Source organism: Dendrobates tinctorius, unplaced genomic scaffold (assembly GCF_039654945.1).
Source record: "Dendrobates tinctorius isolate UK_male_01 unplaced genomic scaffold, ASM3965494v1 ptg000069l, whole genome shotgun sequence".
NCBI classification, from domain to species: domain Eukaryota; kingdom Metazoa; phylum Chordata; class Amphibia; order Anura; family Dendrobatidae; genus Dendrobates; species Dendrobates tinctorius.
This window is the reverse complement of record NW_027361737.1, coordinates 29,721,032-29,737,307: the sequence shown is the minus strand read 5'-3', so window position 1 is coordinate 29,737,307 and position 16,276 is coordinate 29,721,032. Positions and strand designations below refer to the sequence as shown.

General features: G+C 43.1%; 1 protein-coding gene across 3 annotated transcripts in view; it reads right to left on the bottom strand.

Moving 5' to 3' along the window:
- Positions 1 to 16,276, bottom strand: part of LOC141095327 (beta-galactoside alpha-2,6-sialyltransferase 1-like) — a 194,495-nt gene that overhangs the window by 76,527 nt on the left and 101,692 nt on the right. The window contains exons 2-4 of one of the 3 annotated variants that reach the window (XM_073581298.1): positions 13,246 to 13,356; positions 7,582 to 8,195; positions 1,479 to 1,576 (exon numbers count right to left, since the gene is read on the bottom strand). In XM_073581298.1, the coding sequence (XP_073437399.1) occupies positions 1,479 to 1,576; positions 7,582 to 8,152 (669 nt within the window). In that variant the 5' untranslated portion in view covers positions 8,153 to 8,195; positions 13,246 to 13,356. The remainder of the gene's footprint in view (positions 1 to 1,478; positions 1,577 to 7,581; positions 8,196 to 13,245; positions 13,357 to 16,276) is intronic. The other 2 variants (XM_073581297.1, XM_073581299.1) reach the window with 2 other exon arrangements.

The following is a 16,276-nucleotide window of genomic DNA, read 5'->3' as shown; positions in this document are numbered from 1 at the left end:
ACTAACTCTCCTGCATTTTCTTGGAGAGAAGCCTGCTGTCTGCCCTGGCACTGCTCTCCATGTCTCTTACCACAGGGGTGAGAAGCCTCTAAGTACAGTATGTGTATGTAGTGAGTGGGTAAAGAGCAGCATTATAGGGATAGCACCCAGAGAACATACTCTTGGCCTTACACTACCAAGTGGATCAATAGGGATGTCAACGAAAACCCCTCCTCAACTCAAGAACTAAATTAATGTAAGCAATTAATAATTTATAAACTGACATTTTACAGTGTCAATTGCCTGCTTTTTATGTTTATTTTAGTTTATCCAGTCTGTGACTGGAGCACCAGATACATATTGAAATTTTATTTGCATTTATATTCTTGACTTTCCCTGTGCCTGCTTTGCGCATAGAGGTACAGTGCAGGTACCACCCCCTAACCATACAAGTAAACCTCCATTCGTAAAGGCCATTCTAAGCCACTCCAGTCTTACCATAACACAGTGCTCAAGTATCACCCTTTAAAGAATTTTCCATGGTTGTCATCTCTAGATAGATCATCAATGTCAGGTCACTTGGGTTAAGTCACGAAGCACCCGGGACCCCTTCTTATCAGGTGTTACCAGCACCAGCAGTGGCCACATGTAAACAGTGTACATCCATCACACTGTTTAGTAGCCCCTGTAGAGTATTGCAGATAATCTCCTATTCAAATATGTGAATTAGCAAGGCATCTTGTGCCTATTGGTGGAATGCATGGTGCAGTTCTGTCTGCTACTAAAGTTGTGGAGTCTGTAGCAATATGTTATATGTTGACAAAATTCTAACAGAGGAAGAAGACTAAGGAGAAATCGGAGATACCTGAGGAAATCACAAGAAAGAGATAATTCATTTTCATGGCCTTTTGAGCAGTATCCTGACACCCAAGACGAGGCAGCAAGCACAAGTCAAGTACCAACAGTGACAGCTGACAATCAGGGTGAGGATTCTGGTCAGGGACAGATAATATCAGAAGGCATATTACCAGAATCAGAAGAACTACCAGATGTAGACAGTGACACATCTTACGTTACTAGAGCTGGCAGAATTATCAGAAAGCCGGCGCACCTCAAGGATTATATCTAACTGGACTTATTATGTTATAGCTCTGACTTGGTCATGGTATACATTGTTTATTAATTTTATTGTTCTTTCAGTTAAAAGAGAAAGAATGTAGCAATATGTTATATGTTGATGTGGCCTCTAGGGGTCTCACTACTTTGATGTGTGTAATATAGAGTGTAAGAACTTGTTGGTTAGTTGTTGTTAGCAGACATCTTGTAATGGAGGAATGTATCACAAGTCTCATGTAATAAACAAGCGTGGAGATATCCAAGGAGTGTGATCCTTGACCGGAAATACATAACAGAACAGAGTCTTCAGGTCTTTTAGTATGCTGTTGTTTCCAGGTTGTTTGAGAGCTCTGTTTTTGCCAATTTCTTTTACGGTAATTTACCTGTGAGTTTATTAGGCGGAATGTAGTTTTTGATCCCACATCAGTCTCAAACTCTGTTGTAGGTGCAGCATTAAATCTAAGAACAGCATCATGGGAGTCTGAAAATGCAAAAAGACACCTCGTAGATTAAATTTACAATACATTTTAGAGCAAATTTAAATGGGGTCCCCTTCTGCCTGTCAATCTCAAGTTAAGAGAGCTGTTAGGCTTGTCTAAATTGATACTATATATCTACAGTGGGGAAAAAAAGTATTTAGTCAGTCAGCAATAGTGCAAGTTCCACCACTTAAAAAGATGAGAGGCGTCTGTAATTTACATCATAGGTAGACATCAACTATGGGAGACAAACTGAGAAAAAAAAATCCAGAAAATCACATTGTCTGGTTTTTTTTTCATTTTATTTGCATATTATGGTGGAAAATAAGTATTTGGTCAGAAACAAGCAATCAAGATTTCTGGCTCTCACAGACCTGTAACTTCTTCTTTAAGAGTCTCCTCTTTCCTCCACTCATTACCTGTAGTAATGGCACCTGTTTAAACTTGTTATCAGTATAAAAAGACACCTGTGCACACCCTCAAACAGTCTGACTCCAAACTCCACTATGGTGAAGACCAAAGAGCTGTCAAAGGACACCAGAAACAAAATTGTAGCCCTGCACCAGGCTGGGAAGACTGAATCTGCAATAGCCAACCAGCTTGGAGCGAAGAAATCAACTGTGGGAGCAATAATTAGAAAATGGAAGACATACAAGACCACTGATAATCTCCCTCGATCTGGTGCTCCACGCAAAATCCCACCCCGTGGGGTCAGAATGATCACAAGAATGGTGAGCAAAAATCCCAGAACCACGCGGGGGGACCTAGTGAATGAACTGCAGAGAGCTGGGACCAATGTAACAAGGCCTACCATAAGTAACACACTACGCCACCATGGACTCAGATCCTGCAGTGCCAGACGTGTCCCACTGCTTAAGCCTGTACATGTCCGGGCCCGTCTGAAGTTTGCTAGAGAGCATTTGGATGATCCAGAGGAGTTTTGGGAGAATGTCCTATGGTCTGATGAAACCAAACTGGAACTGTTTGGTAGAAACACAACTTGTCGTGTTTGGAGGAAAAAGAATACTGAGTTGCATCCATCAAACACCATACCTACTGTAAAGCATGGTGGTGGAAACATCATGCTTTGGGGCTGTTTCTCTGCAAAGGGGCCAGGACGACTGATCCGGGTACATGAAAGAATGAATGGGGCCATGTATCGTGAGATTTTGAGTGCAAACCTCCTTCCATCAGCAAGGGCATTGAAGATGAAACGTGGCTGGGTCTTTCAACATGACAATGATCCAAAGCACACCGCCAGGGCAACGAAGGAGTGGCTTCGTAAGAAGCATTTCAAGGTCCTGGAGTGGCCTAGCCAGTCTCCAGATCTCAACCCTATAGAAAACCTTTGGAGGGAGTTGAAAGTCCGTGTTGCCAAGCGAAAAGCCAAAAACATCACTGCTCTAGAGGAGATCTGCATGGAGGAATGGGCCAACATACCAACAACAGTGTGTGGCAACCTTGTGAAGACTTACAGAAAACGTTTGACCTCTGTCATTGCCAACAAAGGATATATCACAAAGTATTGAGATGAAATTTTGTTTCTGACCAAATACTTATTTTCCACCATAATATGCAAATAAAATGAAAAAAAAAACAGACAATGTGATTTTCTGGATTTTTTTTTCTCAGTTTGTCTCCCATAGTTGAGGTCTACCTATGATGTAAATTACAGACGCCTCTCATCTATTTAAGTGGTGGAACTTGCACTATTGCTGACTGACTAAATACTTTTTTCCCCACTGTATGTGGCATAGCTCTACACCATAAGTGACAAAAGAAGAATCACAGAAGCTGCAGATGCTATTCTGCATCAAACAATCTATGCTAAATGTTTAAAGAAGTTGTCCACTACTATAACTTTATTTTTTTTCATAAATCTTGCTATTATCTGCCACTAAAAACATCCACTGTGTTTATTTTAGCAATATTACTGTCAGAGACACCGCACTACACTCGCTCATAGAGCCAGTGCGCGTGTCCTGAGTACAGAAGCAGTGCTAAAAGTTACCTGGGGAGCAGGGCAGCAGAGGTGACCAGGCGTGCTTCAAGCTAATAGTGTCAGGGTCCAGTCAGCGCTGGAAAGTAAAGAGGCACAGGACCTGCAGACACTGAAAATGATCAAGCTGGCACAGGACCTATGGTCATGTGACTGCAAGGGGGTGGGGCTTAGCGTCCTGCTTTCAGATATGACAGGACACAATACGACAACTCAGAGTCAGGCAAAACGGAGGTCACAACAGTACGGGCAAACGAGGTACAGGAGGGACAAACAGACGGTTAGTCAGACAAAGCCAAAAGTCATACACAAGAGGGCGACGTGGTACCAAGGGGACAAGCAGAGAGAAGTCGGGTCACAAGCAGAGAGTCATACACGAGAGGTAGCGCAGTACAAGAGGGTCAGGCAGAACTCGTAACAGGGACAGAACCAGATCACAACCAAGCAGGCAACAAGTTATCAGGCACAAGGCACACGTATACAAGAGGTCACTTAACTCAGCCGAGGGCAGGAGTATAACTGACACCGGACCCAGGCCCAGTGAGCAATAAATAGCCTCCTTCTGCCAGAGAGAGGCAGAACAATTAACCCATAGTCTAATTTCAGGGACCTGGAGCAGTTTGCCAAAGAAGAATGGTCTAAAATTCCAGCAGAGCATTGTAAGAAACTCATTGATGGTTACCGGAAGCGGTTGGTCGCAGTTATTTTGGCTAAAGGTTGTGCAACCAAGTATTAGGCTGGCACTTGTCTGGCCCATTTTTGGAGTTTTGTGTGAAATGATCATTATTTTGCTTTTTGCTTAATTCTCGTTTGTGTTTTTTCATTTAAGACAAATTAAATGAAGATAATAATACCAAAGAATTTGTGTTTGCAATCATTTTCAGGAAGAAACTGAGTATTATCTGACAGAATTGCAGGGGTGTCAATACTTTTGGCCACAACTGTATGTTCTGTATGTTATATGTATGTTATATGTTCTGTATGTTATATGTATGTTCTGTATGTTATATGTATGTTCTGTATGTTGTATGTATGTTCTGTATGTTATATGTTTTATGCTATATGTTGTATGTTCTGTATGTTATATGATGTATGTTCTGTATGTTGTATGTTCTGTATGTTATATGTTGTATGTTCTGTATGTTATATGTTGTATGTTCTGTATGTTGTATGTTCTGTATGTTGTATGTTATATGTTGTATGTTCTGCATGTTGTGTTATGCATGTTATATGTTCTGTATGTTATATGTTGTATGTTTTGTATGTTATATGTTGTATGTTCTGTATGTTATATGTTGTATGTTCTGTATGTTATATGTTATATGTTGTATGCTCTGTATGTTGTATGTTCTGTATGTTGTATGTTATATGTTGTATGTTCTGCATGTTGTATGTTCTGTATGTTATATGTTGTGTTTTGTATGTTATATGTTGTATGTTCTGTATGTTATATGTTGTATGTTTTGTATGTTATATGTTATATATTCTGTATGTTATATGTTGTATGTTCTGTATGTTGTATGTTATGTATGTTATATGTTCTGTGGTTTTTTTTTTACATTAAACACATTAGCCGGATGATGGGACTACTATTGTCCCATCATTGGCTAATGTGTCACTCACTGTCAGGGTAGCAGGTATAGCCGGATGGCACTTGCAGTCCCATCGCACGATGCCTGCATGCAGCCAGACACACACACACACAGCCCTGCACAGACCAGCAGACAGCACACACAGCCAGCAGAGCAGCCCAGCTACCCCGCAAACAGCCGGCAAACACACAGCCCTCCTCCCCCGCCCGCACACACAGCTCCGTCACTCTGGATGGGAGAGATGAGGCGGGGAAGAGCGACAGGGCTGCCTGTGACGTGCGGTGCAGCTCCGCCCACACACTGCTGACACTCTTGATGAGTGACATCAGTGTGCAGAGGCTGGGGCACGCCTGCTATTGACGTCACGTCAATTTTCAGAGTCGGCATATTGATGTGACGTCGGCGGATATGAGCAGCTGCAGCCAGGGGGTCACGTGACCCAGGCTCAGCTGCCTGCACAGCGCCACTCAAAGGCAGTATTGACAGCACAAAGTAATGACAGTATTCATTAGGGGCCCTGGGAGGATACAATGGGGGGTTAATAAAAAGTAGTGGACAACCCCTTTAACTTTCCAATAGGTGTTAGCGCCAATAATCTTTTTATGAGTATCCTATGAAAATTAGGTAATACATATTGGGTCGCCCTCCCAGGGCTGTGGGGTACTCGGTACCGGGTCGGTCTCTCAGAGGGAGGTGTCACAGCAGCGATGACCCGGTCCGTGGCCCTGGGCGCCCATGTAAAAGAGGGGTGAAGTGATGGAATAAAGTTTATGAGTGAATGATTCGTGACGCCACCTGTGGTGTTCGGCAATGAAGATGTTAAGCTGACGCTGCGGACAGATCCTCTGGGACAGATGGTGGGGTGCATCAATGATGGTGTAGCCTTCCACAGGCAGGGCTGTAATCCCAGGGCAGAGTAGATGAAGAGGGTAGGTGTTGAGGAAGAGGGTGTAGTGTTTGGCACAAAGATATAGCAGTGCTGGAGAGGTTGCAGGAAGAAGGCAAGGACACAACAGGGTGCAGTTTCTTTACCTTTACTTTGCTTGGCAAATGCAGTCCAGGGTCCAGATTACAGATGGCACAGGAGCTGGCTAGCCTGGAAGCAACTTAGGAATCTCTCTAGGCAGATGGGTTGTGTAGTCTCCTTCCTAGCGCTTATTTTTAGGTACTTGCAGTACTGTGTTACACTGAAGTTCAACTTGCTTATTCTCTTTAGAACTCCCTCGTATTGCAGACAGCTGTAGCCTCTCTCTTCTGGCTCACACGTCGCCATTGTGCCTCCGAGTCTTATGTAGGAATAGAGCATTTACAGCTTCCTATTCCTCCGGTTTCTGTTGCAGGACCATCAGTGTCCATACAGCCTTGGAGACCGGGCTCCAAATCATGCGCTATAGCTGGGAATGAGCCTGAACTCTGCTCAATCTCCCAGCTCTTCTCCTCACGTCCACACAGGTTGCCCTCCTCACACGAACTCTTAATTTCCCCTCCTGGCACTCAGAGAGCACTCCTCCCCCAATTCTGGTTCAGAGCTCCCTCTGCTGGCCTGGAGTGGGAACTGTGTTGCATGTTATGGTTAACTGCTAGAGAGACCCTTCATTGCTCCCAAGCCTGACATCACCCTCCCTGTAGGAAGGCAATGCCACTGTGGCGACCATACTCCTGGGGGCGCCACACATATCATGTCTTGAGACAAGTTAGTAGAGTTGAGCAAATCTGCAGAACTTCAATTCTGGTAGATTGGCTCAATTCAGGGAGGAATTTCAATTTGCATTGAATAAATTGCATGAAAATTGAATCAGCTGGGACGGAGCTAAAAAAAAAAAAAAAACTATATTCTCATTCTTTTGGCCCTCTTCATACCTGTCCCGCTTCTGCTGTTCCTTTGATTGGCTCTTCTAACTTCTGTCCAGCTGGGCCTTCCATTTAATAGATCCTACTTGATCGAATGTAGCAGGATGCACATCAGTGACGTGCAGTTTGCCCATTGTGACAATTTAGGTACAAGGCACATCAATAACATGTCACGTGGAGCCTAGTGAATGAAAGACCCGTCTGGAAGCAAGATATTCACTAATTTAACTTTATAAAATAAATTTACAGATTCCCAACTTGAAAGAAATCCTCCAGCATTGAGTTATAGGAGCATATTGATGGCTTTTTTTGCGTCAACGAAATTGGAGATAATTTATTTACAGGAGCACAGCTTTTAATAAATCTGTAACTTTTTTAGTTTCTGCTATGAGCAGTCATATATTGACCTATTTCTATAGGGAAATAATAATTGGCTGTTGGCTCACAATGGATTTCCCCTTTCCTTTGACTTTTGGAAGAATAGGCTAAACTACCGTAGATTAATTTTTTTAAGTCTTACAAGCTATGTCACTAGGATGAATATTTACATGACTGTTCCACTCACCAATCTCCTGTCCGAGCTTTGAACCTTTCATAGATCCAGCTGAAGAAACTACAGCACAACGTCTTAGTTTTCCCACCGCCTCATTAATATCTTTGTTGGGCAGAAAACGACTCCAGGGAATGGCATTGTCAGATAGGTCAGACCTCGTCAATGTTGTTATGTTCACCTTGAGCTTAAGCTGGCACAAAATTTCATGTGGATTGTGCTGTTGGTTAATTTTACCCTCATATTTAACTTTATATATATTCTTAGTTTGATAATATCTCCTCTGTAATTGTAGTCTTAGGGCAAGGTCACGGAAACTCATCTGCTTTTCCCACAGTGTTGTTTTATGGTACCTGGATTTCCAGCTAGGTCTCAGTAAGTGAGTATTCTGCTCTGTGACATATTTTGAGCTGCTTTTTTCAGGTAATGAAATATTAACTTTTGCATATTCTCTAATTGTTAATATATACTGATGTTCCGCAGTATTGTCAAACGTTTTTGGATGTCGAAAAAGAAAAACATAAAGAAAACACGAAATGCTAATTGTTATAGTGATGAGACCTAGTTTTCTTAAGATGCGAACCATGGTGACAGAAGCAAAGAAGATGAAATAAGCTGTTCTTTAAAATCTACAAAAAAAAAAGAAAAAACAATCAATGAATTTGTCAGGATTATGAATGAACTATAAATATCTTCTTAATTTTAATTTTACAAAAAACATTACACGTTAATCATAACATGAATGAAAGAACAGTCCAGGGCATAAGTAATAAACAATTTTTTGGGAAGGAAAAATATGTTAAGAGGGAGGAGAATATTGGGTAGGGTCATTCTTTTTAACAAAGGGGGGAAGCAGTTTTTATTGTGTCCTATATTCAAGTTTTTTTAAAGTAAGTATTGTTGCAAGTTTTTTAGGAAATGAGTATATAGCAGTAAATCTCTATATATATAAAGCTTAGTGTCTGTGTGTGTGTATGTATGAAGCCATGCCCACCCCACATAGCCATGCCCACTTTGCATAGCCACACCCACTCCACACAAAGTCCCGTCCACATGGCCCACGTTATTAGCTCACACAGGCGGAGACACATTCACCTCGAAAGCCACCCTGCAAAATTCACCGACTGCAATGTTCCAGATGCTGCAAGCTACAATCAGGGCCGCCATCTTCAGAGCATCAGTGCGCGGCAGGCACAGGCCACTTCTAACTCTGTTGTGCCTAGACTGGAGTTGCTCCTCTGAGGCATATCAAGGGAAAGGGAGGAGCCGCATGGATTACACCGCTGTGCTCATAACAGGAAGTTGCTGTGTGGTGCTGCAGAAGAAGTAGGCTGTGTATACAATACGCTTTATTGCAATTAGTGCAATTTCTCTTGGGATCAGGTGTTTCCAATTGTATATGGAAGAGGAGTGTGAGGTGCTGCCAGAGGAGGCGACTATAAAAGAGAAAAGCTGTGCTGCTGAAAAATGCTGTGTATAAAGGAGGAGCATGAGGTGTAAGCGGAGGCTGTGTAAAAAGGAGCATGAGGTGCAGGAGGAAAAAGGCCCCTTAACTACCGCCGTTAAAAGTCGAATAGGCAGTCATTCAGTGATTAATATTGTGTTAAAAATAAAAATTTTGTTTCAACAAAATGGCGCTGGTTGTGTTCCGTGTACCAGTGCGGGAGCGTTGCTATGTCCAACAGCGACAATTTATTTTTCTTCTGCACGTTCCCATACTGGTCCTCGGAACACAGAGAGCTGCGCATGTGCAGATTGAGAGCATTGCTTGCCGATAGATGTGTGGCGCCCCCAGGAGTATGGTCGCCACAATGGCATTGCCTTCCTCCAGGGAGGGTGATGTCATGCTTGGAAGCAATGAAGGGTCTCTCTAGCAGTTAACCATGTCATGCAACACAGTTCCCACTCCAGGCCAGCAGAGGGAGCTCTGAACCAGAATTGGGGGAGGAGTGCTCTCTGAGGGCCAGGAGGGGAAATTAGTGTGAGGAGGGCAAAGTGTGTAGACGTGTGGAGAGAAGCTGGAGGTTGAGCTGAGGCTAGAGAGCTCCCTCACAGTGAAAGCGCATGATCTGGAGCCTGAAGGTTCTGCAACAGAAACCAGAGGAATAGGAAGTTGTAAATGCTCTATTCCCAACTAAGACTCGGAGGCACAACAGCGACGGGTGAGCCAAGAGAGATAGAGGGCTACAGCTGTCTGCCATACGAGGTAGTTCTAAGAGAAGAAGGAGGAACTTCAGTGTAACACTGTACTGCATGTACCTCAAGCCAGCGCTAGGAAGGAGACTACACAACCCATCTGATAGAGAGATTCCTGAGTTGCTTCCAGGCTAGCCTGCTCCTCTGCCATCTGTAATCAGGACCCTGGACTGCATTTGCCAAGTAAAGGTAAAGAAACTGCACCCTGTTGTGTCCTTGCCTCCTTCCTGCAACATCCTCAGCACTGCTACATCTCTGTGCCAATCACTGCACCCTCTTCCTAAACATACCGCTACACTGCCCTGGGACCAACAGCCCTACCTGTGGAGGGCTACAACATCATTGCTGCACCACACCATCTGTCCCAGAGGATCTGTCTGCAGCGTCGGCTTAACACCTCCCTTGCCGAACACCACAGGTGGCGTCAAGAATCACTTAGAAACTTTATTCCCAACTCAACCCCTTTTATATGGGCGCCCAGGGCCACAGACCGGGTCACCGCTGCTGTGACAATCCCCTCTGAGAGACTGGCCCGGTACCGAGTACCCCACAGCGCTGGGAGGGCGACCCAGATGCTATTGCGCATGCGCCAGCACCATTTTGTTGAAGCAAAATTTCTCTTTTTGAAGACCACAATATTAAATGCGCAGGCGCAGTATTTAAAATGGGAAGAACGTCACTGAACGTTCAGTAACCTATCATTTAAGCCCAGAATGATCATGATGAGGCCAGAGCATCAAAAAACATCTGCATACCGCCATGCCCCGATGCACCATCATTTCATTAACTTAAAACTTCAAACACAGATTAAAAAAAGAAACACAAGATGGATTCCTCCAATCCAAGTATCATTTTAATCCATATAACAGCGCCAACCTGACAATGCTTGTAGTTTACTTAGCAAAATCCTGATGACAGGTTCGCTTTAAACGTATTTATACAGCTACAACTAATGCCACTCTAAATTAGTCCTTCTTTTAAATTTCCAACTAAGTGGTAGTACACTCCCACAAGGTTGAAATCTGATTTCTCTAAGAGAAAATCTGTATTACACCTCAATGAGCAAGACTTACAAAAATAAGAAAGGGAGGCATGACTTATAGAAATGAGTACAGAAATGGTAGAAAGGGAGGCAAGAGCTGCTTCCTAAAGGGCCACTGAAATGTCTCAGCAGAGAGAAGCAAGACTTGCAGAATCGCAACTGCTTCCACCAGGACAGAGGAAAAAGTTGGAAATTTGAAATACTCTGCCTTTTTCTACCAATCAGACATCAACTATCAGGATAATCCAATAGTTAATATAGGAAAAATGGATGTGGTCTGCATGTACTGCAATGCCCTGAAGTGGAAAGATGAACTGCCAGGTTTATGCTGTGAAAATGGCAAGGTAAAACTGCTTCCTCTCCTCTCACCACCAGATCACCTGAAGTCTCTGATGACAGGCACCACTGTAATATCAAACCATTTCTTGGACAACATCAGAAAGTACAACTGCTTCCAAATGACATCATTTGTTGCAAAAAGAGAAGTTTTTACAACTGGATTTTTGCCCAAGTTCAAAGTTCAAGGACAGATTTACCACTCAATTGTCTCACGTCTCCCATTACAAGGAAAAGAGCCTCAATTTCTTCAACTCTACTTCATGGGAAATGTAGAAGCCTTGATATTGTCACTAACTTGCAGCAGTTCCTTCACTTAAACAATCCATATGTTTGACTTTTCAAGACTGCACTTGAATGCATGCCAAGTGACGATTAAAAAGTTGTAATCAGAGCTGACAAAACACCACAAGGTGAGCATTTCAATTCCCCCCACATTTGATGAGGTAGCTATTTTGATTGTGGGTAATGAGTTTCACAGCCGTGACATTGTGCTTCAGAAAATGAACAATGGTTTGCAACGGGTGGCAGAAACTCACAGGTCCTATGATGCACTGCAATATCCAATCATCTTTTGGCAGGGACAGGATGGCTATCACTTTCAAATACCTCAGACAAATCTTGCACCAAGCAACCCTTCAGGGAAAAAAGTCTCGGCCATTGACCTCTATGCCTATAGGATCATGACAAAAGTTGGTAAGGAAAATCAAACCCTCAAATGCAGACATCTCTTCCACCAATTTATCGTTGACATGTATGCAAAAATTGAGAGTGAACATCCTCTATATATCCGACTAAATCAAAAGAAGCTCAGAGCTGAGGAATACATTCACCTTAAAGATGCTGTGGCAAATTATGCCAATCCAAACGACTTGGGTAAAATGGTAATCCTTCCATCAACTTTCACTGGAAGCCCATGACACATGCATGAATACACTCAGGATGCAATGACTTACGTAAGAAAGTTTGGCCGTCCAGATCTTTTCATTACATTTACGTGCAATCCTAATTGGAAGGAAATAAGAGAGCACCTGTCACCAGGCCAGAAAACTGTCCATCGCCATGACATCAATGCACAAGTTTTCTTTTGAAAACTTGCAAAAATGGTTCATCTGATTGCAAAAGCACATGTTTTTTGGTGAGAAACAGCGCTGGATGTATTCAGTTGAATGGCAAAAAGAGGCCTTCATCATGTCCATATCTTGATCTGGCTGAAACAAAAATACAGCCCACTCAAATTGACAATATCATCAGTGCAGAATTGCCAGACCCTGATAATGACCCGTTGCTGTATGACACCATCACAAAGAACATGATCCATGGTACCTGTGGGAACCTCAACAAAAATTCTTCCTGCATGGTTGCTGGCAGGTGTTCAAAGAATTACCCACGAAACCTGGTCCAAGAAACACAAACTGGACAAAATGGATATCGAGTCTACCGAAGAAGAAAACGAGGGGATGGTGGTTTCATAGCAAAGCGCAAAATGTGGGTTGGATCATCACCCTAAGAAATAGAAATTGGCAACAAGTGGGTGGTGCCTTACAATCCTCTGCTTTCAAAAATGTTGTAGGCCCACATCAATGTTGAATCTTGCCACTCTGTGAAATCAATCAAGTACATATACAAATATGTCTACAAAGGAAGTGATCAAGCAGTGTTTGAACTCCAGAAAAATGGACCTATTGATGAAGTAGAGGCATTCCAGATGAGAAGGTACATCAGCAGCAATAAAGCTGTTTGGAAAATACTAGGGTTTTCTATTCATGAACGCTACCCACCAGTTATGCATCTCAGTGTTCACTTGAAACATGGACAGAGGATTTACTTTGACCCGGCAAACCTGATCCAGCAGCTTCAAACACTACCTAAGACCACCCTCTTGGCATGTTTTGAACTTTGTCAACAAGATACAGTACAGTTGCAAAAACAATACTCTACTGTGATCTACCAAAGTACTACACTTGGAATGCATCCAGTAAAACACTAGAACAGAGCAAACAGGGGCTTGATGTTAAAGTCCATCCAGGGGGCAAAGCAAATAAGCAAATGATACTCTTGGTTGCGTCTACACTATTCATCCGTCATATACAGAGTCCTTCTACCTGCGCATGTTACCTCATGTTGTCAAGGGTCCAACATCATTTTCTGACTTGAAGACTGTCGGAGACCATGTTTGTGAAACATTCAGGGGAGCTTGCCAAAGACGAGGACTTCTGGAAAATGAAGCACACTGGAACATGACTCTCAGTGAAGCTGCAGCCACGCAAACCCCAAAGTGACTAAAACACCTCTTTGATATTCTTCTATAAACCTGTAACATTTTAAATCCCCTTGACATTTGGACAAAGTTCAAAACTGATCTCAGTGAGGACATCCTCATGCAAGTTAAAAAGGAAAATCCTCAGCAACTTACCAACTTCACTGAATACATTTTCAACAAAACCTTGACTCTCCTTGTAATAACTGCTAAGTGTATTCTGATCTCCCCATCACGGCATCTTTCAGCTGGTCTGAGAGACCCCTTGAGTAATCTTTTTGAAATCTTTGCACATTCACACCTTCTGGAATGGTGAAACTTGTATTCTCTACCTCTTGTAATAACTGCTAAGTGTATTGTGATATCCCATCATGGCATCTTTCAGTTGGTCTGAGAGAGACCCTTAGCTAATATTTTGAAACCTTTGATACAGGAAAGATGTATATCTTTGTACCATGTTAGCCAGTAGATAGAAAAATATTTGGAATTGAGAGTCCTCAGTGGTTGATACCTTTTAATGGCTAACTGAAAAGATGGTAACAAATTGCAAGCTTTCAAGATTATTCAGATTTTGTATGTCTATATACATGATGAAAAGACCTGAGTAGTATTGAAAGCTTGCAATTTGTTACCATATTTTCAGTTAGCCATTAAAAGGTATCAACCACTGAGGACTCTCAATGTCAAATTTTGAAATCTTTGCACATTCTGCAATGGTGAAACTTGCAGTAACTGCTATGTGTATTGTGATATCCCCATCACGGCATCTTTCAGCTTGTCTGATACAGACCCCTTGGCTAATTTTTTTAAACCTTTGCACGTTGTGCAGTGGTGAAACTTGTACTCTATCTCTGCCTCTTGTAATAACAGCAAAGTGTATTGTGATGTCCCCATGACGGCATCTTTCAGCTGCTCTGAGAGAGACCCCCTTGGCTAATTTTTGGAAACCTTTGCACATTGTGCAATGGTGAAACTTGTACTGTCTATCTCAACTTCTTATAATAACTTATATCACAAGGTCCTGAACATGTACAGTGTAACCTCATACATAGATATTTAACAATATATCCCAACTCAAGCAAACGAAGGGATAAAAAGGCATGAACATGAGAAATTAAAATTTACGATATTTTATTAACAAAATTTAAAAACCAAAAAAACTAATTCACCAGAATTTAAACACAAGGGTATTTCATGTGAAAATAACAAGACATAAGATAATAACTAGCTGAAGACTTAGCAGCACTTAAATATCTATAGAGAATAGTTCCTAGAATAGCTTATGGACACAGTTAAATCGATCACTATAAATACAATGGGGAAAAAATTATTTAGTCAACCACCAATTCTGAAAGTTCTCCCACTTAGGCCTCTTTCACACATCAGGTTTTCGCCGTCAGGCGCGATCCGGCGCTTTTGACAAAAACCGGATCCGGCGAAATGCAATGCCGGATCCGGTTTCCCCCCCATTGACTTGCATTTGCGCCGGATCGCGCCGGATGGCCATGTGTTTCATCCGGTTTTCGCCGGATCCGGCAATGTGTCGCGATCCGGCGTCTGGAAAAAACGGCTACTGTAACGTTTTTTGTCTCCGGCGAAAAAGCCGGACACGCCGGATCCGGCGCGTCCGGCTTTTTCACACAATGAAAGCCTATGAGCGCCGCAATGCGCCGGATCCGTTTTTTTTGGTCTGAGCATGCTCAGTAGCTCTGCCCACAAGACCCATATATAAAAGCAAGACAGTGGGACCCTCAGCCACACCCAACATGCCACCCAAGACAGCAACCAGGCGCAGGAGAAGGCAGGAGACCACTGCAGCACCATCAGCACCACCACCACGCCAAATGGAGCAGCAAATGGAACATGCTGAGGAGGGGAGTCCAGCAGCAGATGAGAGACGGTAATTATCAAATCCCCCATTCCTCCAAACTAGGGCCATGGAATATCAAGATATTCATTGGCCCTTTGTTTCTCTTTATTCAACAGCCGCCCAAGAGGTGCAGCAGCAGCAGCAGCACTGGCAGCAGCTGTAACACCACCCACAGGCATGGAGTCTGGCCAGCAAGAGGACAGCACATCTTCTTCTGGGAGCCCTCCCTCGCATCGTCAGCTTTTGACGGCAAGTTTTTATTTCCAAAATCCATCATCTCTGTAATATATGTCTATTCATTGCCTTTTATTTCAAAACAGGAATCACAAGATGAAGAGGAGCTCCCAGAAGAAGGAAGGGGTGGACAGACACCTGGAGTGGGCTCACAATTGGTAAGTTTTTGGCATCAAACGCAGAAACACAACATCACACTACACACAACACATAGAAAACAATGTTCTGCAGACCACACACAGCAAACAAATGCCTACATCCAAACACATAACATTTTTTGTTTTCTTCTCTAGTCTTCCCAATCTGGTGCTCGGCCAAGAGGTCCTCGCAGTGCCTCCCAGGGTCGTCGGCGACAGCAACGCGGCGGTCACCAGCGTGTAAGTATAAATATTTTTGCTTTGTTTTTTTGCACTTTTTATTTCATTTCTTTTGTGGAGGCTAATTATGTTATTTTTGTCTTTTTCTTTAACAGCCTTCACAGCGTGCTCCCGACTCTGACGGTGAGGATGGAGGAATCGATGTGGACCACCTCATCGATCTCGTCAGAGAAAGGGAGCCGCTCTGGAATATGGCTGACCGCCGCCACGCTGACCTGATCGTTACCCGACGACTCTGGGAGGAAATCTGTTCGCTCCTTGTGGACCGCTGGGAGGACCTCGATGCTCGGGCCCAGATTAAAGAGCGTAAGTATATACAGTACCGGTTGCTTGATGTAAACCAGTGTTTCCCGAACAACAGTCCTCGTGGTCCCCACGGATCATGTGTTCAGGAT